At 38.9% G+C, this 25,236-nt stretch overlaps 1 protein-coding gene across 2 annotated transcripts; it reads left to right on the top strand.

Moving 5' to 3' along the window:
• The first annotated feature begins 142 nt into the window (after positions 1-142).
• Positions 143-25,236, top strand: ZBED4 (zinc finger BED-type containing 4). 2 transcript variants are annotated; one of them, XM_058023607.1, is made up of 3 exons: positions 143-246; positions 6,796-6,872; positions 20,765-25,236. In XM_058023607.1, exon 3 carries the CDS (start codon positions 21,162-21,164, stop codon positions 24,678-24,680), a length of 3,519 nt encoding a protein of 1,172 aa, XP_057879590.1. In that variant the 5' UTR covers positions 143-246; positions 6,796-6,872; positions 20,765-21,161; the 3' UTR covers positions 24,681-25,236. The 2 variants fall into 2 exon arrangements, with proteins under 2 accessions (XP_057879590.1, XP_057879591.1); XM_058023608.1 differs by lacking the exon at positions 6,796-6,872.

The raw sequence follows: 25,236 nt of genomic DNA, 5'->3' as shown, positions 1-25,236 counted from the left end.
CCGCCATTTTGCGGCCCGGCGCGCTGACATGTCGCGCGCCGTGCGTGGCGCCGCCCCCCGCGCCTGCGCCCCGCGCCCGCGGCGGCCGAGCCGGGGCAGCTGCTCAGCGCCGCGGCGGCGGCGGAGACAAAGCGCCGGGTAATGAATGGGACGGGCCCGCCCGGCCCTTCCTCTTAACTCCTTCGGGCCCGGCCGGGCGGCGGCAGCGGCGACCTCCGGTTTCCCCCGCGGCGGCCGCCCGGGGAGGTGAGTGGCACTGTTCCGCCACCGGGAGGGCGCCGGGCAGGGCGGTACGGCTCTCTGGTCCCGCACCCCCCCTCCCCCTCCCGTGCCCGCCACCTCCGCGTTTGGCCTCGGCGGCCTCGGTGCCTTGCGCGGCTCGGGACCTGCGTCCCGGGCCCGGCGGCGCCTTGTCCCTCCCGGGAACGCCCGCGGGACAGCGCCGCTAGGCCGGGGAGGGGGCGTGTGGCGGCGGGGTAGTGCAGGAAGCCGGGAACCAGGCCCGCGGTGCCGGCTCTATTGTCTGCGGGGCCCCGCAGGGGGCCCGGACGGCCCGGTGAACGGAGGTCGCTGGTGCCCGGGGGTTCGGTGTCGTCCCGGGCCGCCCGGCAGACCCCGCCGCCCCCCGCCCGAGGAGGGGTGTCCGCCGCGGCGCCGGGAGCGCCTCGAACCCCCGGGCTGTGCGCGGGCCGGGCCGGGCCGGGGCGGCGGGACCCGGCGGCGCTGAGCGCCCGCGCCCACCTGGCGGGGCCGCAGGAGCCGGGCCCGGGAGGCAGCGCTGACCATGTGGCCGCTGCCATCCCGACCCAGGATTGCCCGGGCAGCAACAGCGTGCAGAACCCGTCCCCCTCCTCAGGGTGCGAGCCCGGGACCGGAGACCGCCTCGGGTACGGGCTGCCGACACGGGTGCCGGGACCGGAAAGCCCGGGAATTCCTAAAAAGCCTTTCCCCCCCGAGAAACAGGACACGAGGTGGACAGGCGCCCGCCAGCGGCTTCGGCCGCGGTGTGAGCACCGCGTCTTGTGCTTGTGTGTGTGCGGTGAAGTTCCAGCCATCCCTCCTGGGCACAGTCGCTCAAGAATGGTGTCTCGGAAAAGTGCAGAATTTAGCTTTCATGCAGTGCTGCTCTCGTTTTCTGCTTGGGGCGTGGTAATTTTTGCTTAAAAATGTCTTTTGCAGAGTCTAGATCTACACTGAGACAGCTGCTGATGTTGGAGAGCTTGTGTTAGAATGCTTACTGGAGTTCTCAGGGTGTCCGATGCACTTAAAGTTGTCTGCTGCATATACAGCCTACTAAAAGTATAAAAACATGTATTATTGTGCTGAAAGGTTGACGAGTCTTGCATTAATGGTGATTCTGTTTATCATTGCTAAGTTTGGTAGAGTTAGGCTTTGCAGTGTAGAGACCTTTCTCTATTTTGCTTATGTGTTAGAAGCAGTCCTGTTTCTGGGGGGGGGGGGTCCTTAGGGAAATTTCAGTAATTTAGCATGAGCTGTCATGCTACACCTGTAATACTAAGCAAATAAAGTATTTCAAGCCCCCATAATATGAATGTACTTTCCAGACTTCCCTTACATGTTGTTGTCTTTATGGCCCGCTATACATGTGTATCTGTGTTGCTTTTCAAGAGCATGAGCACAGCACTTTTCTTCTAAAGGTTATCTCCACTAATGCAGTGTTTCACTTTAAGAGCAGGCATGCACCCTTGAGAGGACATTAGTGGCTTACATACTGGGGGCAGTGAAGTCTGGAAGACTTTATCAACTATCCCCAAAATACTGTGCTGCTGCTAGGATGCCTGTGTTTGTGCAAATACTGGGCAAGGGCAGTCTCGTTATTATTCACTGTGGAGACTGGTTTTGCAGAGGAAAAAAAACATGTGTTCAAAACAAAAGAAATTCTTTTGTGTACTTTAAGAAATTTGGGTGCTGTCCACTAGGTATAAGACCAACAGGCAAGGTACTGACAGTTTTTGTACAGTTGGATGTGTGTCTCCTTTGGTACTTTATGTTGTAGTACATTGCAGCTTTGACAGATGTTGAGGAATTTATTCCATTGGAGTTCTCTAGAGCAGTCAAATGTAAGAATTGATTGAGAATAAGTAAAATGAAGTATCTAAACTAAGCATCTCGGATAAAAGTTTTCTAAACATTTGTACTGTTACATAACAATAACTCTTTTACTTCTTGTGGTGTAACACTCCCATCCTTGTGACTACTCTGCCTTCTTGGAAGCTCCTGGTGAGCCCTGACCAAACCAGCTGAGTGGTGAAGTGTCCCTTGACTGTACCAGTTGGGCTGCAGGGCACTCCCTGATCACACCAGGAGCTCTGGCATGATGAAGGTGGGAAACAAAGGATAAGCAATTACCTCTTGTAGCCTTGGTAAACCATTTACCTGGCTGTAGCCCGAGTGGAACCGTACCATTGTTACTGCACTTTGGGGAGAAAAGCTCACTAGTTACTGACTGGATTTATGGTCGGGAAGGAGGGTTACTGATGGCCAAAGTCAGTCATCCTCTGACCCTCTAAACAGCAATCCTGTGATGTTGTTTGGGCTTGCCTGGACCAGCACCTCCCAGAGCTCACAAATCCTTAAGTTTGTGGTACTCAAGGACTGTCAGCCCCTCTCCCTCCATCTCCATGTTCCTCAAGATGCAACCATTGCCTGTTGGGAAATGCAAAGGGATTTGACATATTGTAGTGAATTCAAAAGGAATTTTTCATATTAGCCTTTATGTACATATAAATAGGTGTATACACCATTTACCTCTGTGTATGTGAAATGATTGTGGTACCAATGTTAATATTTTGAATCCATAGTTAAGTCATTGTTATAGTTGTTGTGAAAATTATCAAACCACTTTGTAATTGTCAAAGTACTCAAGTATTAAGTGCTGCTAAATCCTTCTGCACCCTTATCTTTCCACCCCATATCCTTTGCAGTCTTACTGCTTTTGTGTAAATCATTCCAAATTGCTTCTTATTTGATCTTCCTTTGCATTCTTTAGTTTGTGTAGTAAGTAGCAGAGTGAACCTTGCCATTGAACTCTGTAAAGTTGCATTTTCACATATCTATATTAAACCCTGCTTTTGCCAGTACCTTTGAGAGTGTTTCTTTAAGCAGCCAAACCACTCATTGGTGAGGTCAGTATAAGGCAAAATTGTAACAGGTACAGCATCCTCATTGATAATGTGAGAGGCAAAGTGTAGAACAGCAGAAGGCTGGACAGGTGATGAGCTTAGAGTAAGGTTTGCTGACTTTCTGTTACCTTGTCTGCTGCAGCCTCTCTATCTACTGCTTCCCCTTGCTATGGCTGATTTTGTACTGAGACAGTAAATGTCCAGAGCAAGAAGCTGTGTTTGCAGAACAGCCAGTGTCACAGGTGGTTAGTGCAGAGGGGGTCTTCTTCAATAAGTATTAGCACATCACTAAGACTTATAACAGGGCCTTGGAAAATACAGCAGGGCAACAGAGTTTTATATGTTTTTTAAAACTGTCCATCCACTAAAGTAGAATATCCTATCAAATACTTTCAACAACTGGGTATTATAGAAGGAAGTAGCCTTTGAGCCTGCTGGATCTTTCTGTCTGCTTCTCCCTTTTTCTTGGAATTTGTTCTCTTTTCATTTTTAGACTCCTAAATACATTAACTTCTGAGAGATTTTTTTTTTCCTCTGAGGAAGTTTGAATTAAAGAATGTACATGTTGTATTTCCCAACAGCTTGCTGCATTTTATTGCCATTCACAGTGAAGAATATTTACAGGGGGGGTTTGTAAATCCTGTTTTTTTGCAGCTTGCTTTTAATTTTAAAAGAGTTTAATCTTCAAAGGGAGCATGATTTGCTGTGTGGTTGCCCCTGTAATGAGCACTTAAAATAATCAGCCATATGTAAATAACATGAAGATACATGTGTATTGGCTTAGTTTTATATAGAAAAGAATATTATAGATAGTTTCGTGGGGAATTTTGCACTGTATGGAGCAGAGTGTTTAACTCGTCGTGACTGACATTTTTTCTGAAGCAGGGACGATCTGTATTTTAGTGGTATCAACATAAGTTAATGTAATTTACATAGTGCTACCTGTTGTAGTGTATACTTTCAAAAAAGACTTCACAAAGAAAGAGTTCTTATATGACAGATGTGCCTTGTTTTCTGCACATCCTTGACTATTTTATTTTGTATTTGTTACTGGCATCCTTAGTACTGGTCAATTTACAGCTATGGAATTGTTTCATTTCAGCCAGTTAATGAAAAATTTATATGTGGCCTAATGGTAGCTTTCAAATGAAATCTAGAGTTTAAAGCTCTCAGGTCAAGAAGTAAGAAAAACTAAAGCTTTTATCATAATTTTTTGTGTGTTTGTTTGTTTGGTTTGGTTTCAGGGTTTTTTTGTTTCTTTGTTTGTTTGCTGAAGCAAAGGAATTCTGTCCCAAATTAGTGTGATATATAGTTTAATCATGGTAGTATTGGTTTAGGTTTGGGGTTGTGGTTTGGTTGTTTGGTTTGTTGTATTTTTGTGATGAGATAGAACTCAATATGATTGGCTGTTAAAGCAACAACAGGGAAATAACTTGGTTTTTAAGGCCCTTCTTTTCATTCCAGTATGATGATTCAGGATACATAGTGATTTTTTTTTATATTGAACAACATATTGGAAGGTGAGGTTATGAGTATTTTCTATAGTCTAAGACTGGTTTTCAGTGGATGTTGACATAAGAAATATTATTATATTACTATAATCTTTATGTAAACTCACAACCTGTGTGCTCTCTTTAGCAATTACTGTGCGGTTGCGTCCTTTCCATCTCTCAGCTCTTTCCCTTCCCCCTTTGTTGTTTAAAAACTTGTAGGGTTGGACAATCCCTTTCTGAAGGTTTAGAAGGTTACTAGTTTTTTTGTTACAGCTGTGTGAAAGGTTGTTGGATTTTTGGGGTTTTTTTTTTTCTTCTAGTTTGCATTCACTGGTGTCCTACAGATACGTTTTTCCTGTGATGTGTTAAAGTAATTTTTTCAGTGACTGTTCAGAATTTCTGTATATTTAGTATAAAAGCCAGTTCTGGGGTTTACTCATTAGCTTGGAAATCAAGGCTGAAAATAGAATTTTTAACAGTTAAACATTTTAGCAATACTTTTTTGCAATTATTTGCAAAATACATGGGACAAGATATTTAATAATGTATTTCTCTCATGTGACAATGATCAAAGAATTTGTGCCTGTTTTACTCCAAATAGGTTAAGTGGCTTTTCAGTAGTTATGCTGCTTACCTGTTGCTGTAATTCTATATGCTGAATCAGTGTCTGCCTCTAAATAATCTGTGATCCAGAAAAAATTACTTTTCCTTTGTTATTCTTCTCACAAAATATAAGCAATCAAGAAAACCCAAACATTAATTTGAATTGAACAAAATGTTTGGCTGGGCTTGAAACTGTAGTCATCTTTAACAAATTAGAGAGGGGGAAAATGGAAGAGTTGAGGGGTTCTGGTATTTTTTGAAGACATCAGGGAGCATAAAGATGCATATTTGTACTTTATTTTGCCTGTAGTCTGATGGCTCTGGCACTTGCAAGGAATGTGGGAGAGCCAGGTTCATTTCCCTGCTTTGCCTGAGGAGCTTAATCCACATCTGAGGAGAGTTCCCTAACTGCTCGGCTGAGCACCGTGCCCCCGGTGGGTCTGTGTCTCCTGGGCTGGCACCTTCCCCTCTGCATACATTATTTAAATGTTGCTGTAATAGGGATAGCTACAGGATCTCAACAGTCAAATTAGCCAGCAGCACAGCTCTGGAGGTGTTCAATTGCTTAAGAGACACTATAAGAGTGTTTTTAAGTAAAAAATGTCAGTAAGAGAAGTGACACCTAGTTCGTTTCATAAGGCACACTAAGCCAGTCATCAGGACTGTTTGCCCTCTGAGAGGTAATCTCCTTCCTGAAGAAAAAAACCCTAAATGTGGATATATATATGCATGTGTGTGTGTGTATATTTATGTAGTGTTAAACATCTCAGTCTGGTTAAGAAGAGTAATCACTGTAATATCAGAGAGAATGCTTGTCGATTATGGATTTTCTAAGGTGGCAAAATGTTTTCTTGGTTTGTTGGGTTGGGTTTTTTCAGTGTACTGGGGCCTCTGCACTATGGCACTCATGTCTGTACATTGATGAGATCAGTGGGACTGAAGTTGCAAAACTCAGAAAAGGTGTCCTGCAATAGACTGCTTTGGTCTGTTTAGTTGCTAAGTCAAAATACGTGATCTTATGTGCTCCACTTGCAATCGCTCCTTTCTCATACGTGGGGAGTGATAATCTTGTGTTGATTCTGTGCTGTTGCATGTTGATTCATACACGTGGTTGGTGCAGTGTATAAGCAATATGTTTAGCTTAGGAAGAGAAGGTGCAACAAGGTGAATCCTGTAGTGCATGGAACGGTGCCAGCAAGCTCCTTTGAAATCTTGCATGTAATGTAAACTCTGTTTCATTCCGCATGAGCATTAAAAAATGGAGTAGTGCTAAAATAAATACAAAAATTTTACTTTTAAATTTTGTCTTAGCAATCATCTGAGGAGTTTTTATTATGTTTTTAATTTTTATTTTGCTTTGGAGCTCTAGAAGTGATAATGTCTCATTTTTCTTGATAGCTGTGAGGGCTAGAGATTTGAAAAAAAGGTGAGTTCATGTAAGTGCAGCTCCTGGAGCTGTCATCTGAAGAGAAATTTGAAACATCCCATGAGTCGCCACTGTGACAGTTAATGTGTTTAAAAAATAATAAAAGTAATTACTTTCTTCTTTTCCTTAGATACAATCATCTCATTAAGTTTGAGTAGCAAGTATTTAACCTCACATGAAGCCGCCTGCCTGCAGTGGAACAGATGTGTAAGTTTGTTTGTTTTTCTCAATAAACTAGTGAGCAGCTTGTTTGTTTTGGGTCTTGTATCATTATTTTTATTAATTTAAAGGAAGACAATTGAAAAAGGCAATGAATAATTGTATGCCTGTGCAGTGACTTGTATGGAGCTTAATAATTCAGCAGGAGGTTTGTATGAGTGCCTGAGCCTTAAAAATTAAGTTTGGAAGCCTGGATATCTTTAGAGTGGTACAGAAATAGTAACTATTTTATGATTTATGGGGCATCTCTTACTCTGTGGTATCAGCTGGCATATATACATCCTTACCCTGAATTACACCGTTTCAAAAGGGGAGATAACTTAGATGCTGCATTCATGCTGTACTCAAATTACCGGCGTCTTAATCGGATTTTATGTCTCCACTGAGCGAGTTAGTTTTAATATTTTCTTCTAGGGATTTCATCTGAAAATATTAAAACATTATATATTCTGTTTGAGTTTCTGAATAAAGATTTTTTTGAAGCCTGAGATTCCTGAGTAAGATGCCATAAAGAAAAAATTGTCCTTGTGAAGATAAGCATTTGTATGTGGAGTAACAATAAATGTTGTTCTTGCATAGTGTTTCAGAACTTTGTATTCATTTCTTATCCCATCCTCTCTGTGCCCTGAATAAAATAGTTCAATTTTTAAACCATCTGTATTACTGGTTAACATACATGCAAGCAAGAGATGGACAAAATGTTTTAAGTTGGAGAAAATGTTGAGCTTGGAAGTCTTGTTGGGGTCATAGAATCAGAACAGGGGACCTCTAAAGACCACCTAGTCCAACCCCTTGCCATGAGAAGGGACATCTCCAACTAGACCATATCACTCTGAGTCCCATCCAACCTGGCCTTGAGTGTTGCCAGAGATGGGGAATCTACTGCATCTCTGGAAAACCTCTTCCAGCATTTAACCATCCTCATTGTAAAAAATCTGTTCCTTATATCTAGTTTGACTCTACCCTCTTTTCATTTAAAACCATATCTCTTTTCCTGTTATTAAAGACCCTACTAAAGAGTTTCTCCCCATCCTTCTTACAAACTCCTCTTCCTGAAAATCTAGTCGCTGGAGCTTTCTCTTCTGAGCAACCCCAACTTTCACAGCCTTTCCCTCTAAAACTCTGGTCTCTGTAGGAAGAGAAAATTAAAAGTATGATTCAGATTCATTGCTTGAAGGAAACTTTTCTTAGGTGACATATACAGAAGAAGTGGGAGATTTTGTTACATACTGAATCTGCCTGTGGATTGTTCTTCATCAGTCCAAGTAAAAATGAGCAGCTAGTGCTTTCCAAACACAGAGGAGAGCTGAAGAGCAGGAGAGAGTAGTTGTTGTTTGTACCAGCCTCCCAGGCCAGTTTTAGACCACTGTAAAGAAATCTGACAAAAGGGACAATGTTTTTTTTCCAGAATATCCAAAAGTTCACTCTCCATGTAGTTACTGCTGTATTCTAATACACTCATCTCAAGGTCACCGAATGCTTTGCACAGTTTCATTATATGATGTCAAGCACTGTAGTGTATTATACTTAAAGTGCCTTTCCATTGTGACTTTCAAGGTTAAATGACTCCCATGAAAATAATCCACCTTAGTACTACCTGTCGAATGAAAATGAGTATCTGCTCTTTGTACCTTCAAGAACTATTTCTTCATTTATAGTCCTATATGAAATAATTGTTGACTGCAAGCTCAGTGTTCTGATAGGTTCTTTCTTAATCTCTGATTAAAGCAGCACTGTCTTGACAGTGGGTACCCTAAAAACAGATACTTATCTAGAGCTGCAGTATCCTGAGAACAAAGACTCTGATATTCAGATGTTACCTTTACTGTTAAAATTTTAAATTTTGGTAGGTCAGCAATGTTACCTTTCTAAGTCCTCCAGCATCCACTGTAAGAATTCATCTTTCAGTGCATATGCTATACAGTAATTTTTATGTGCAGTTTAGATCATTGAAGAAAATCTAATTGCTGTTTAAAGGGATCTAGTAGTGCTAGTGCCCTGGGAGAGAACAAAGCAGTGTGGACACTGCTCCCTGTTTGTCTCACACCCAACTACTGGCTCCTAGCTCACAACAACTTTTCTTAATATAAGATTTGAGACTGCAAATCCCAGTGCTAAAATGTGGCATAGCTCATGGCAATCATATAATTTTTGTGGTTTTTTTACTCTGTGGTTCCCCTTATTTATTCTTAATCAAAGGTGGAAGCATGATAAGCATGATATGGGAGCGTATGTACAGATGGGAAGAAAATAAAAAACAACTGAAAGACAAGAATGTAAAACTCGTTTCATGGGAGGTTGTCACTTGCTGTGACTTGCACTAAGAGCTGCTGAGACAGTGGGAAGAGTGGGTCAGCTTTCAGGGAGCTAAACAGTGTGCAGATTGTGCTGTCAGCAGCAACCTTGCTTTGGTACTGGGAAACAGGAGAAATTGAGGTTTTGCTCATTTCCTTTTTTAGTGATTTTGAGTTGTCTTCAGTGGCTTACTGAACTGTGGGAAGACCATAATCCATTTATGACAGGAAATACAATGATGCTCATAAAGAAGAGGAAGATTCCTCATCGTTTTCTCTAAATGTTTTTATTTCCTTTTTCTATTCCTCAGAAAAGATTAGGATTATTAAAATAATTATAATAATAGAAATAAAGTGAATGGGTTATCCATTTCTTTACCTTTTCTTGTACTAACAGTGTTGTGGATCCTGCTCTGAATAGGACACTCGTGTAGTGTGTTAAACTTTACTTAAAAATCAAGTTGCATTGCATTAATTAAAGTTTATGAACTGCACTGGTTAGAATAAGTACTACAAAAAGCTTTATTCCTAATTTAAAATTTCTTGTATTTTTTGCTGCTTGAGTAAAACCTTATTCGGTCAAATTAAGATCTGTCTATGGCAGTAGGATGGTTCTTCAATAAATCATTTTTTTTGGGAGAAGAAGCTATTGGAGCTATTTGTCTCGGGGTGGAGAGTGTACTTCCTGGTAGTGCTCAGTGTGGTGCTGCTGGAAACAGTGTTGGCTTCCCTTAGCTTGGTTGTCTGAGTCAGTTAAGTCTTTGCAAAATCTCACCTTACCTTGAAGAAGACAAAGAGAATATATCTCTGAAAGAGGTTACAAGGACAATACCTCTTGTCATGGAGGCTAGGAACAGGCTGGTTGACAAGTGAATACAGAGGTGTGCACACTCATTTCTCCCTCCCTCTCCCCTGTTCCATGAATAGGAAGGTTTGTTTTGAGAGGGAGAGAGATCTGATAATTGGTTTTTTTAAACTGTGATTTCAGGTGAAACTGTCAGATGCTACTGATGAATGTACAGTTTACTTAGAAAATACAGAATGACAAAAAATACTTGAGAGAGGCATAAGATGTTCTCCCCTATTGTGGGCATGTGCCTTATGCCTGCATGTGATATGGAAGCTTGGTTTTAAAGGTTACCTCTTGCTTTTTGTTACAGTTCTTGTAGTCATTGGCAGGGTGGTGAAACTGAGTGTTTCTGAGCTCTTAATTACCTTGGATAGTATTGTGAAAGTTGTTTTCTATTTTATTTAGTATATTTAGTAAAGAGATGATCTTTTCCTTACTTCAGAAAAAATCTAGACATGCTTCTTCAGTTTATTACAATGAGGAAGAAAGAAGGTACCCTCAGTTAGAAATGTTTTTCCAAAGGAATTTTTCTTTTCCATATTAGGTGTCTTCTGACTTGAAATAAAGTTTTGTGACAAAAGAAAGAATAAGGTTAGGTTTAAAAAAATCCCTCTGAAGTTCTGTTCACACTGTTCATACTATTCATACTAATACTGTTCATACCCTTGAAAATATGTTTTTGTGGTTTTGGGTACTATGAATTGCATTTTCTTTCTAACCTTCCTTTAAGTTCACAAGCATTCCAGGATATAAATGTTTTAATACAAGCATTGTATTATATCATGTTACACATATACAGATATTATTTATATAGATCATGGAAAGCCTCTCAATAGCATTGTTGAAACTTATGTGAGGGCATAGAACTAATTGACATCAATGTGAGCACAGAATTTGGTTGATTGGTAGCTATGAGAAGTTTTAAAAACAGACATATTCAGACTTTAGCATGAAAATAAATCCTGCTGCATGGTAGTCTTAGCAGTTTAACAGTTCCGAATAGTTCCATTTTGTAGATCAGAAAAATTCTAGTTGTAACAAGTTAATGTAAGATATTCTGCAAAGGACTCAGTTTGCATTCTGCGAGGTCTTTTTCTACTTTCTACTTACATGGATATTTTCAGCAAGAGTTGCAAGAAAACAGACTACCCAAAACATGGTGTGTCTCTCCTAACTGCTTTTTTTTTTTTGTTTTTCATCATCCTGCCTATTCAGCTTTTCTCTTCACAAGTGCCTTGTTTCTTACTGTAATAATCCTTAAAGTGCTTGGATTTTCACTCTTAGTGGATTTAAAGATAGATATTTAACAAGAATAAAACCCACAAAAGTGTATGGTTTTTATTGTGTTGCAAGCTAGGAAGGTAGTCAGTACAAAAATCACTTATCCTAATCCTGTCCCTTTTACTTGGTCAGCTTGGGCTGCATGAGAGGAGAAAGAGAAGAGTCTAATGGGCTGAGCAGAGAATTGGTCACTTGGAGAGGAGAGATGTTAGAGGAGCTTTGCTTTGAATTTTCTGATGCTTTTCTGAAAGCAGGCTGTGCTCTCTAGCAATGTGGAATAAATCTTTAGTCTTTTGCCTTTCATTCTTTTCTGACTTACTTGTTGTTACTGCTGTTTTGGTTGTGTGCTTTTCCTGTTCTGTGGTAATACTGATGCATCTTTCCTACTCTGTTCTTATTTTTATCTTCTCTATTTTACCCTTGTGCTGTGTTACTGCAACCTTCATTTGTCTCCTGTCAGCCCCAAATTGTACAGCATGTGATACTAAAAGCAGCTTTGATGTCCTGCTCTAAAAATGCTCTAAACCAAACAATACATGCTTCAGCTGTGTAAAAAAACCCAATTTTTTTTCCTTAAGAAAAACAGCTTATTTCTTGTAACATTAAGATTTTCCCCATCATATCAGCATATGATATTTTTCAAAATTATAAAGGATAAAAATATCAAAATAAATGTATAATTTGCTGTAACAACATTGAACTGATGAGTAAGGCTTGGGAAAATACTGCTTAAAGTTTTCATGAAACTATTGCTTAAAACATTGGCATTTTAACAAATGAAAGATCTGACATTTGGTAGGTGTGAACAATAGCTCAGAAACATATCCTGCAAGTATTGCATGCCTGATAATGAGAAGTAACACTTCAACACTTGAGACAGTTTGGATCCTAGACAAATGTTGACATGATTTGCTTAGTGTGATAGATCTGATTTTTATGAGTAATTTCTTAGTAGAAGCTGGGACAAATTATTAGCATGTGTAGAACCTGGGGGTTTTTTTGTCCTTCATTACAGAGTGCTGCAATGGGAAGTTAGTAAAGGACATGAGAAGGGATATAGCCCCATTTGAGATCTGATGGTATTTTTAGTGCACTAAGGAAAAAAAATAGCAACAATTAAAGGCTTATCAGGTGGTTGTAGGTGTGAATAGTTCTACTAATTCCAGTGATACATAACGTTATGTGTGGTGGTAATGCAACATTCTTCTTAGTTTTCTTACTAAAAGTTTGGAGTAATATTGTTTTGACCAGGGTTATTGTTTTGTTGTTGTAGCTTTACATTTTTATTTTACTTTTAAGATAAATGCTGCTCAAAACCGTGTGGAATGGGGATTTCTGTGCTATGGGCTTTAATATGTTTAAGAGTGTTACTTAAGTCCAGGTGGTGGAGTATGATGCTTCAAATAGATATATGCTTAATACATTGGCAGATAAGTGATGAAGATTGATTTCTGCAGAAATAAGGTTGAGCTTTGGCTCAGTAGCCTGTGTCAGACACCTGCTTTATTCTTACACATGCTGTGCAGTGAGCCTGCATCACTGAGTCTGATAAAACATTTGAGTACTGAGCTTGTTTACAAAACCCATTGAGCTGAATGGGAGCTTCAAAGTTTGTTGAAGAAGCCCTCCTGTGGGGTCACAGGGTGCAGGAGGGACCTCCATGCTTTCCAAACTCCTCCTCAGACAGGAGCCAGGGTGTGCCTGGATCCGGTCTAGCCCCAGAATTTTCAACGGGTTTTGTGTAAAGGATCACAGAGGTGTGATTGAACCTTCTGCAAATTTGTCCTGCAGGATTAAGGATGGCAAACCATATATATTTGTATAAATATATATGATGTATTATGCTAATGATTAGATATAAATAATTTACAGAATTATTTCCTACACAGTGCAGGAACTGTAACAACTATTATAGTGCACTGTGAAGCAGCTGTACTGAAGCAGTTGTAACAAAGCTGGCAAAACGATTAAGTAGATTGATGTTACTCACCCATAACAATGACCTTGGGCAAGTCTCTTTAGCTCAGCCTCAAGGAGTAAGAGGAGTAACCTAGAGGGATATTACCTGTTTAGGGGAAGAATCTCCATACATACACTCCAAGAAGGCTTATGTCAGAAAACCCTGCATTAAAAATTGCGACTGAACTTTTATATTATACAGTGACTGATGATGGTAAGATGTCAGGTCAGAAGTCTCCATCTGTGTCAGCTCAGCAGCTTTGGACAAGTTATCAGTAGTATCACTTGTTTGTTCGTTTATCCAGGAACAGATCTACCACACCTTCATCTCACTATCAGGATGTTTAGCTTTGGGACTGATGAGTCAGGCTGGTCTCAGCGTTATTCAGCACCACAAGCAGCATGGTGCTCCCTTCTTCATTTACCACTTGTAGGTTTGCAAAAGACATTGTTCCAGTTGGTTCAGAGCATTCCAAGCAGAGCATCCTGCTACAGCACTAAACAGGGATACCAGAACTGTCCGCTCGATGTAAATAATATATATGCTAGCTTGAACATCCTTATTTCTATCACACTTTAATTATTATGAAATGTATAATATTGTGTAATAGTAATGTACCATATTTTAAAAGCATCTCAATTATTTTAAGAAGTTTTATGATTGAAGATATGTGAGTGTAAGGACTGAATAAAGAACTGGATCTTCTTTTAAATAAATATTGTTTTAAAAAATACATCTTCATTTCCACTTTTTCTCCGTTCCAAAGTATTTTTTTTAAATTATGTTAATTTGGAAATCATATTGTTTGTCTTCAGTTTTACCATTGTCATGATTTATTTTCAACCTTTTTACACATTGGAGTATGAGCCAGTGTAGTTTTGCGCAGGCAGAGCTGGCATGCACACTGTGTTGCAAGATGATTTAGAGTTTGAGTTGTGATACTTGTACAAAGCTGGATCTTTTAGTTTTGAATCTTTTCTGAGGTTTCAGGGACTATTTGAAAATTATTAGTAAACAGCATCCCATTGACTTCCCATGTTTACAGCAACAAGAGAAGAAAACAGCTGTACAAATAAAAACATCTTTCAAGAGTAAGAAGCTAAATTTGAGGAGTTTGAGTTCGTCCAGTGTCTTCTGTATGCTGGTTTCATTTTAACTCAACGCTGTCCATTTAACAATAGTCAAATGACTAAAATTTTCGCTTCTGAGCTGCTACCTTCCTGAGGTATTATTAATTTAGAGATGGTGGGGAAAATAGAAAACGTAGAGAAGAGTCCACTAAACCAGAAAAGTATAACTTGGCCCTAGAAGATTTGTTTTACTGCTTAAAATCATTTGTGTTCACCATAAAATTATTTGATGTTTTGTGGGGCAAGAGGCAAGGAAGAGGGGAATGTTTAGATTTAGTGTCTGTTTTTATCTTTTTAGTCTCTGCTTCAGCTAAATTCCTCCATTTGTAATTAGAGTTGAGTACTCAGAGTGTAATGGTGACTGTTATGTACCTTGTTATACACCTTGTTATACTGTTATACACCTTGTTTTTTTCTCTGCCTGCAATGACTGATTTAGGCCCCAGCTTACACCAAGCCCTGAGTTTTCCAGTAACATGAAGGGACACGAGTGATCTTTATACCTCAGCAAATCAGAGGTCTCTGAGTCGTGTCCTTACAAGTAGCATGAGTGCACGGGGGAGCTCACAGAAGACTGTTCATGCCAACAAGGAGCAGTGTTCAATTATGGTTGTGCTGTTTCCACACTTCATTCCTTTGAGTCCAGATAGAGCATTTGGGGTTGTGGATGTGAGAGGTTGTTTTACAGGTTAGAGAGAAAACCTTTGTAAAACCACAACAGTTACTGGTTTTCATAAGACCTGCCTTTCAGGTGACTTAAAAGTAATGCTTTTCTCTTCCAGCAGTTCTCTACAAATCATGCTTCCCATGAAGTCCAGAATGACTTGTGTCTTCTATTAAGCCTGGCTTTCTGTACTTTATTCAAGATTAAACTGTTGCATACCTCTAGTTCATGTTTGTACATCTGTGCCAATTCCTGTGAGCTTCTGTGAGCCTTGAGACTAGGACCCACCTTGTTTCAGTGTGACTGACATGCCAGTTTTGCATTTCTAATTCTGCTTTTTTAATGATCAGTATCTTGCAAATCTCTCTAGTTTCATACAGGTGAGCTAGTACTGATGTTTTATCATAGGAAATTTCTATAGATAAAATGCACTGGTTTTAGTTTTCCTTCTTCAAGGGACTTAAAACTTTGAAAAGCAGTAAGGTTCATCTGGACTATACATTTATATGAATATATTCTGCTGATTTGTTTATGATTTTGGATGTGTATTCTCTGGATTCTTGAAGGGTTTTTTTTGTGTGTGTGTTTCTGTTTTGTTTGATTATTTTGCTTTAGCAAATATTCCTTTATTAGCAAAGCACCTGCCATTGCACTTGAAGCAAATAATTTCTTAAAGTATGTATTTCTTATTGCTTGCTCTGAGGTATTTCTAATGATGCTTGTACATTTCCAAAAATAAACAAGATTAATGCTATTATAAAACTGACATCCATTTGTGCAAATTGCTGTTAATGAGTTTTTTGTAGATCTTATGCCCAAAATCTGTCACTACTTTTGATTTTTTTTTCAAACTAGTAAATGCTTTTAGTTTCACTGTCTTCACATTTCACATCTTTTTTGAAAAAACTGTCCTTGCATTTTGCAAGTGTGTCTTTGTATTTACACTACACGCTCTTCAATAATAATGTAAATTTTTTTTGTTTTAAACAATTTTTTCTAGACCATTATTTCCATCAGGATTCTGTGATATAATCAAGTTCATGATTATTGCCTGACTATTCAATCTAAAATGGTTTGAAACTTACAGGCCACTCTCTGCTTTACAAAAAATAATCAGCTTATGGTTTGGTGTTCTTGCATACTTTTCATACTTCTCCGTGTGTTAATGTATGTCTCTGCAATTCTGAAACAGTGTTTCACTTTTTGCCTCCTTCCTTCAGCACTGATTTCTTCTGGTCATGGCAGTTTGTTGTGGCACTTGGGATCAGTCACGTTCTCCAGACATTTCTTGTCAACCACTGCACGCTTTCAGTAATCCCATTTTGAATGGAAAATCCTATAAAATGTGGTATAGGCTTCTTACCACAGCAAACTACTGCTCAGGAGCTAATAGTCCAGTGTAGTGCATTTGAGTAGATAGTTGTTCTTTAGTTGTGTTTATTTTCTTTGAAGATTGTTTTGTTGCAGAATGTCTCTGTATCTCATTGTGAAAGCATAAATCACTTTGAGCTAACTGCCTATAGCTTTTTGTACCCTTGAAAACATTTTCCTTCTTGAATATCCTGTTTGTTTAGCAGCAGTCCTTAATTTTGAGTAGCTTGGGTCCGAGTGTAAGTAAGCTATGTAAACGTGGTCATAGTCAAATTCATACTTCCTTCTAGGCAACTATAAAATTTTAAAACATCCTTTTTTGTTCCTTATTAAAAGAGACTGACTCTTGAATAGAGTTGGCATGGGAGGAGGAGATGAAAAACATCCTTATGTTTCTGTATTCTAAAGAATACAGATTGTATTCTAAAGAATCTTTCAGACTGTATTCTAAAGAATCTTTCAGTTGGACATGCAAGCGTGTTTGAAGGGAAGGAGCTTTACTGAATTTTACATGATGTAACACCATAACAGAATCAAAGAATGATGGGGGTTGGAAGGCACCTCTGGAGGTAATCTACTCCAACTTCCCTGCTAAAGGAGGTTCACCTGGAGCAGGTTGGACAAGATCTTTGTCCAGTCTGGTTTTGAATATCTCCAAAGGAGCCTCCAAAACCTCTCTGGGCAGCCACTTCCAATGCTCTGTCACTGTCAAAAGAAAAGTTTTTCATTGTTTTCAGATGGTCCCTCCTGTGTTTCAGGTTGGTTCTAGTTAGGTTTCCTCTAACCAGACTGCTCTGCTGATTGCAGCCCTCTGAGCTCTGCCATTTGGCCAGTTCTCAAAGCAAAAAAAATAATTCTTAGATGTTTGAAAGAAAATGGAAAAAAAATACATTCAGAATTTTCTAAGGGGCATTCAGCTTTGGGGATTTCCCAGGAAGTGATTGTCTCCTCTAATCTCAGCTATTTCTGCTCATTTCTAGAAGGCAGCAACAAGGTCTAGAAAAATAAATACTATGTAGCCAGAGACCAATAACAGCCATAGAGTAGACAAGATATAAATATTTTTTTCTTGTCTTACATTGTCATAAGTACACTAAAATAGTGTAACTGACCACTATCTGTAAGTGCTTTTTAACACTGCTAATCGCATAACTCTGTTAACAGCCTGCAGGCATTTTCACAGCTAAGCATATATATGGAAATAACATGTAGCTGCAAAGGGAGACCTAGGTTTAATTGGTCAAAGGAGGACAAAAACCATGTGAATCAACAATTCAAGCAGTAAAAATTGCAATCAGAAACCAAGGATACAGAATAATCAGGAAAGATTTCTGGTGGACCAAGAACAATTTTTTTGTCCTAAAGAAATGAAGATAATAGGGTCAGGAGCAGATGAGATTGCTTCCCACATTTTTTGGTGGAGGAGAGTATGACTATTAAAAAGACAGTGACAGCAGGGAGACATACAGAAGAAAGAAGTCTATCACCGTGGTTCCTGCTTCAGAGTCCCAACAGCTCCCTCCCCTCTTTACCTCTACCTCAGTAACTAAGACTGTCAAGGACCACAGCCATCAGTATTTAACTGCATGGCATCAGCTCAGTGGTATTGTGTACTCAAAGCTAATTTAGGATAAGGTGATTAGGGCCTAAGTGTTTGAATATGTAGTGATAATGGCTGATAATGATTAAGAACTTAACCACCGGCAATGTGTTGTTAATGAATGTCAATCTAGTTAAGCTTGGTTATAAAGTTTGCAACTGGTGTTATTTATCAGGTTTTCAAATCTTCCCATCACAGCTACTTTAAGCTTCGCTGTGTTAAGCAGTAACTGCTTATCAGGACAGGGACAGTTAAATCGGTTCTGCAGATTTTTCTGTTTAAAGCCTAGAATTGGATTTTCGTTGTTAAGAAATTACAGGAATCACAGGATAAAGATGTGATTACCTGTTTTGAGTCAAAGAAATTGCACACAGCTTCATTAGAACCCAATGCCAGTGGATATATACTTTTATTTTGTGTGTATCTAGCTAGGAATCTGTCATGTCCTTACTGTAACTTGGCACTCCATACATAATTTATGTTCTGTAAGCTCTGCATCAAGCCACTTGCTTGCGAGCCTTTCTATTCTGTGATCTTAAGTCACAACATCTTATTATATTTTCTTGCTTTTCCTGTTTGCAGTACAAGCTCCAAATTCACAGATTAGATCAAAGTAAAGATGAAACAAAAAAATCCTCTTGAATTGATTGCTGTTTTAAAAAGTTGACTGTTACACTCTGTCTCTTGTCCCAGTTCCACATACGTCCCAAATCATCAGTATGTGTGTGATCACTAATTTCTGTTTCATTCAATTTTATGTCGAGTCATGTAAATTTAGTCTGGCTGCCAGAATTGTTCTCTGACGTGATTTCACAAGCCAAAGGAAAGTCCTGTGTAATGTAAATTTCTTTTAGAAATCTAAGGTTTTTCTTCAAGTCTTTCCCTTCATTATTTTTCATGCTCAACCTTCATATCTTTTGGTACTGAGAACAGATATTTTTTTCCCTGAGAATAAGAAAGAAAGGCACAAGTACTAAAACTCGCACAGAAAGAAAAGTAGAATTGCTCCCTACCTGTTAGCGTGTTCTGACTGCTTCATCTCCCTTCTCTTAAAACAGCTGCCGTAAGACCATTGCCCCCCCTTTTCCCTGCCTCTTCCCTTGCACTGGAAAAAAAAAGGAAGTTATCACAATGATAGGCTTTCCATACATCAGAAATCCACAGAAAGTGAATGTTTCTAGTTTCTCTTGCTAACAAACTTCAGAGAAAAATTAGTTAAAATAGGTTACAAAGCTAATATGACATTGATCTTGATACAAAGGGGAAATGTCAGTGTGAAAAACAGCCTTTTTAATGTGTTTTGTGGCTGTGGCTCATTTTACCTTTGCTGAAATCATAGAATATGCTGATTTGGAAGGGACCCATGAGGATTATCAAGTCCAACTCCTAGCCCTACACAAGACACCCCAAGAATCACCCCAATTCTGCCTGTGTTGTAGGAACACATAAAAGTTGTGGAAAATGTTTAAAATAATTTAAAATTCTGTTTTGGCTTCAGCTGTGGAGACAGAGTTCCATAACATTTAGTTTGCAAAAATTGCAGTGCATAGTGTAGCATCACCAATGTGATGGCCAGAAATGTTTGTTATCTTGAATGAAGGCATCAATAGCTGCATTAATGACACAGAAGAATAAATGAGAAAGGGTTTGGCAAAATTTAAAATTCTAATATAGTTCGGTGGAAAAAAAAGTGACTGATAAATGCAGACAGCTTCTTCATATTTGTGAGGGACTACTCTGTTCCAGTTTTTGAGGCTACTGTTGCCCTTTTGTAGGCAACTTTATATGCAACGTCAAAAACCTACTCTTTGTACTAGAATTGGTAGTGAATAATCTTACCTCACAACTGAAATTAGCTGTCTTGTTGTAAAGGGGCTTTCTAGTGCAACCTCTGGGCATGTGAGGGACTTGAGCTGGCAGTGCTGCACTAGGCACCAGCATATGCAGCTCTGTGTGTCTTGGCTTCTGAGTGATGTTGCTACACTTTTGGAAGACCTCTGTCTGTATGGCATTTATACAGCTCCGTTGTCCTGAATTAAACTTGTTAGTTTTTAATCAGGAAACTTTAAAAGTAGCTTGTTTCTATAGCATATTGTTGTCTGGCAGTGTTGTGGCATGAACACAAATGTGTGACTATGGTCAGAAGCAGAATGATTAGTGTGACAATGCTGAACAACCTTACAGAAGTTACTTGTTTTCTTTTTAAAGACTGCTGTCAGTAATGGTGGGCTCACATGTTCAGGACTGTGTTACAACATTTGGTTTTAAGGAGATATTTCTGTGTTAACATAATTAAATGCCTGCTTGTGTTCATATATATCAGTAGATATAGACACCTATGCAGTATTTGGGTTTAGATATGTGTGTGTGTGTGTGTGTGTGTGTGTGTGTAGTTTGATGTATGTGTGCGTGCAGTGGTTGAATGATAATGTAGGATAGGCACAGGTATGTGTGAGAAAATATGAAAGTGATGCTTGGACTCTTTTTGTCAAAGGTGAACCAAAGCTGCATATGCAGACACATATTTTCCCACAATAAATGTATCGAATAAATGTTGGACTTTTTCCTTTTTTTTTTTTCAATAGTACATTGAATTGTTTTTATCTCAAAAGAGAAAAAAAATCAAAACATGCAGAATACCTAGTGCCTGCTTTAATGTCACTTTTACTGTAGTTCTTTAATGTGCCTTAGTCAACTTTGTCTTCTGTTTTGTTTTTGTTTTTTTTGTAGATGGTGTAAAAGAATCTCAGTTGCCCAATCAAGATGAACAGAATGGCTTTCTTCGACAAGAAAATAGAACATCCATTTTTAGGATTATATCTACAACATGAAGCATTTAGCAGTAGCTGTCTTTGAGAACATTCATCTATGACCTGAAATGTCCTGATCCTGGGAAAAAAAATGGGATTCCATTAATTAAGTCTATAATTTTTAAATGCATTTTCATCACTAATTATATTTGCTTATGCACAACACGGAATTCATAAACCAGAGATTATTTTAACATATGCACACATTTTGTTTTACATTCAGTATACAAGATACATAATTTTAATCAAATTTTAAATAATCTTTTAAATTGTCTATATTTATTAATAAATGAAGTCTTGGCAAGAATTTGTCATCCATGGACATGAGTAAAGCAGATTTCCCCGGAATGGATGATACTTTTGTATTGGGTAAAATCAATAACTTGAAAGTAGAGCAAGAAGACAACAGCATTAACTGTACTCTTGAAAGAACGGATATAAAGACAGAACAAGATGATTTCAAACATGCAGACAGTAGTGATGAACAGGAAGACAAAGAAAAGAACTTCATTACAAACAACTCTGGCAAATATTTGTCTACAGAAAATGAAGATGATTATGGATCTCTTTTTTCTCAGTATAGTAATACGCTGTATGATGTAGCAATGGAAGCTGTGACACAAAGCCTCCTTTCTAGCAGAAACATAAGCTCCAGAAAAAAGTCACCTGCTTGGAACCATTTTTTTATATCTCCTAGAGATAGCACTAAAGCAATATGTATGTACTGTATGAAAGAATTTAGCAGGGGTAAAAATGAAAAGGACCTGAGTACAAGTTGTCTCATGAGACACGTGAGGAGAGCACATCCCACTGTACTAATTCAAGAAAATGGAACTATGCCAGGTATATCTTCCTTTTCTTCATCTACATTATTGCTGCCACCTCAGTCTGCAGATGTTGGAGATCTCAGTTCCATGTTATCCCCCATAAAACTGGTCAAGAAAATGGCTTCTAAAATACCATCTCCAGATCGAATAATTGAGGAATCTGTTTCTGTTGTTTCTTCTGAAGAAATATCAGACCTCTCAGTCTCTGAAAAGTGCAGCAAAGAAGAAGCCATGGTTGGTTCATCTCCACAGCAAGCCAACAACCAATATGATGATACTGTTGAGAATGTAGCAGAAAAAACAGTTGTAATTCCAAAGAGTGCATCAGGTTCTAGAAGGAGATCCGCTGTCTGGAAACACTTCTATTTGTCACCTCTAGATAATTCTAAAGCTGTTTGCATCCACTGCATGAATGAATTCAGTAGAGGAAAAAATGGAAAAGACCTAGGAACGAGTTGTTTAATAAGACACATGTGGAGAGCCCATCGTTCCATTGTCCTGCAAGAGAATGGAGGTGGTACCAGCATACCACCTCTCTACACTGCACCTCCTACTCTCTTGCCTTCTTTACTACCATCAGACAGTGATCTGAATTCTATGTCATCCTCTCCTGGAAAACTAATGAAAGAACCAACTTCTGTTTCCTCTTCTCCAGACAGAATCTCCGAGGAGATCCATACTAATCTCACTTCTGGAGATACTCTAGTGGAAGACTCAATGCTGTCATCTTCTGATGATATAGGGGAAGTCTCCTTTGTTTCATCTCCTGAAAAACAGTGTGAGGGATTAGGTCCACTAATATTTGAACCTACTGCTGTGTTTCAGCAAAATAAAAGGATTATGAAAAGGCTTAAGTCAGAAGTCTGGCACCACTTTTCACTCTCACCTGCAGACAGTCTAAAAGCAGTATGTAGATACTGCAGTTGTATGATAAGTCGTGGTAAGAAAGGAGATGTGGGCACAAGCTGCTTAATGAGACACCTATATAGACGCCATCCTGATGTAATTGGAAACCAAAAGAGCTTTCTCGATGTGAGTTTGGCAAATTCACCTTATGCCACTTTGGCCTCTGCAGAATGTTCATCCTCAAAGTTGACTGACTTGCCTACAATGGTTACACATGATAATCAAATTATATTTCCTGTTAATAGTAAGAAGACCTCAAAACTGTGGAATCACTTTTCAATTTGTTCTGCAGATTCAACAAAAGTAATATGTACACACTGTGGACGTATAATAAGTAGGGGGAAAAAGCCAACAAACCTAGGCACGAGTTGCCTTCTAAGACATTTGCAGCGGTTCCATAACAATGTATTGAAAACTGATGTCCCAGAGCCAGAGTTATCCTCATCTACGGATAATCACATGCCACTCCGCACAGAATTACTAGGATCTTCAAATTTTGATGAAACCAATGAAAAGTTTTGTGACTCTCATCCAGTTGCCAAAAAAATCACAAGTCTTGTAGCCGAAATGATTGCACTTGACCTTCAGCCATATTCTTTTGTAGACAACATTGGCTTTAACAGGCTGCTTGAATATTTGCAACCTCAGTATTCTTTACCTTCTCCATCTTACTTTTCTAGGACAGCAATTCCAGATATGTATGATAACGTAAAACAAATAATTATTTCACATCTTAAAGAAGCTGAAAGTGGAGTGATCCATTTTACATCTGGAATATGGATGAGCAACCAAACACGAGAATATCTAACCCTGACTGCTCACTGGGTAACATTTGAGTCTTCATTTCGACCACAGTGTGAGGATTACCATTGTTCAGCACTATTAAATGTATCACAGATCGACTGCGACTACAATGGAATCAGTATTCAAAAGCAGCTAGAATACTGGTGGGAAACGTGGATTACTTCAGTTGGACTTCAGATTGGGATTACTGTTACTGATAATCAGAGCATAGAGAAAACTTTAAATGAAGGTGATCACTCTAGTGTACAATGTTTTAGTCACACTGTTAATGTAATTGTAAATGAGGCTATTAAAAGCCAGAGAATGGTTCAGAATTTGCTTAGTATTGCAAGGAAGATCTGTGAACGCGTCCATCGGTCAGCAAAAGCAAAAGAGAAGTTAGCTGAGCTGCAAAAAGAGTATGAGTTGCCTCAGCATCAGCTAATACAAGATGTTCCATCCAAGTGGAATACATCATTCCATATGCTTGAACGCCTTATTGAACAGAAAAGAGCAATTGATGAAATGTCAATAGAGTGCAGCTTCCGGGAGCTGATAAGTTGTGATCAGTGGGAAGTCATGCAGTCAGTGTGTCACGCTCTCAAACCTTTCGAAGCTGCAAGTAGGGAGATGAGTACACACATGTCGACTCTCAGCCAAGTGATTCCAATGATTCATATACTTAACAGGAAAATAGAAATGCTTTTTGAGGAAACTATGGGCATAGATACTATGCTGAAATCTTTGAAAGAAGCTATGGTGAGCAGATTGTCCTCCACGCTTCATGATCCAAGGTACATTTTTGCTACACTTCTGGATCCCCGGTATAAAACATCGTTATTTACAGAAGAGGAGGCTGAACAATATAAACAAGACTTAATCAGGGAGCTGGAAATAATGAGTTCTACCTCAGATGATGATAAACCTGTTTCCAATGGATGTGATATAGGTTCACCATCTACAAATTCTTATGGGGAAGATAATCTCTGGTCACTCATGGGTGACATGAAGAAAACAAAAGACCTGAAAGAGAGAGCAAAGTTACCAGAGGAAATGGTGCTTTCTTATTTGGAGGAAGAAGTGCTTGAGCATAACTGTGATCCTCTAACTTACTGGAACTTTAAAAAGTCATCTTGGCCAGTACTGTCAAAATTGGCTGTCAGGTTCTTGGGTTGTCCACCAAGCATTGTTCCTTCAGAGAGATTGTTCAATACATCCAATGAAAGCAACAACTTTAGTCAGTCAAGGTTAATGATTGAACACTTTGAAAAGCTTATCTTTTTGAAAGTGAATCTTCCTTTAATATACTTCCAGTATTGAAACTAATGAACAAACTGCTAGACTAAATCTATTGTTGCTCACTGGATATTAATATCTATAACTTGGATTTTTAAATTGCTCCAGTAGGGGCCATGTATGACATCTAATCAGTGACTATAATTCCAAATTTTAGATTCATTTTTTTCAGCTTTCAATATGTCTACATGTGCCTTATTCATAGTACTTCAGGCCAGATATTGTATATATGTTTTTTAAAAGTTCACACTAGAGATAGCCTGTCTCGTCAAATTATACAAAATTATGTAGGTTTTAATCCATAATTGTAAATGAACTTTAAAAAGCTCAGTCATTTGTTTTAATAGAATGGCAAAAAAAAAAAGAAAAAAAAAGATGTAAACAGTTCTATTCTGTAGTTTTTTATTCAATTATTATGTAAAAACCATAAACCAGGTACTGTATTTTAGTTGAACATTGCTTTAATTGCAAGAAAACAGGTTTTGTAGTTGTCAAAAGAAAGCTGTACGTGAAAGATGGGGTTCAAGCTGTCTTTTTATCATATGATGTTTTTAACTGCAAGCCCTAAAGTACTTAAAGG

This window comes from Melospiza georgiana, chromosome 4, assembly GCF_028018845.1.
Source record: "Melospiza georgiana isolate bMelGeo1 chromosome 4, bMelGeo1.pri, whole genome shotgun sequence".
Taxonomy (NCBI): Eukaryota; Metazoa; Chordata; class Aves; order Passeriformes; family Passerellidae; genus Melospiza; species Melospiza georgiana.
This window is presented reverse-complemented; position numbering and strand designations above follow the sequence as displayed.

Excerpts from the sequence above, each read along its gene's own strand:
- ZBED4 (XM_058023608.1), top strand. The coding sequence starts at position 21,162 with ATGGACATGAGTAAAGCAGATTTCCCCGGAATGGATGATACTTTTGTA.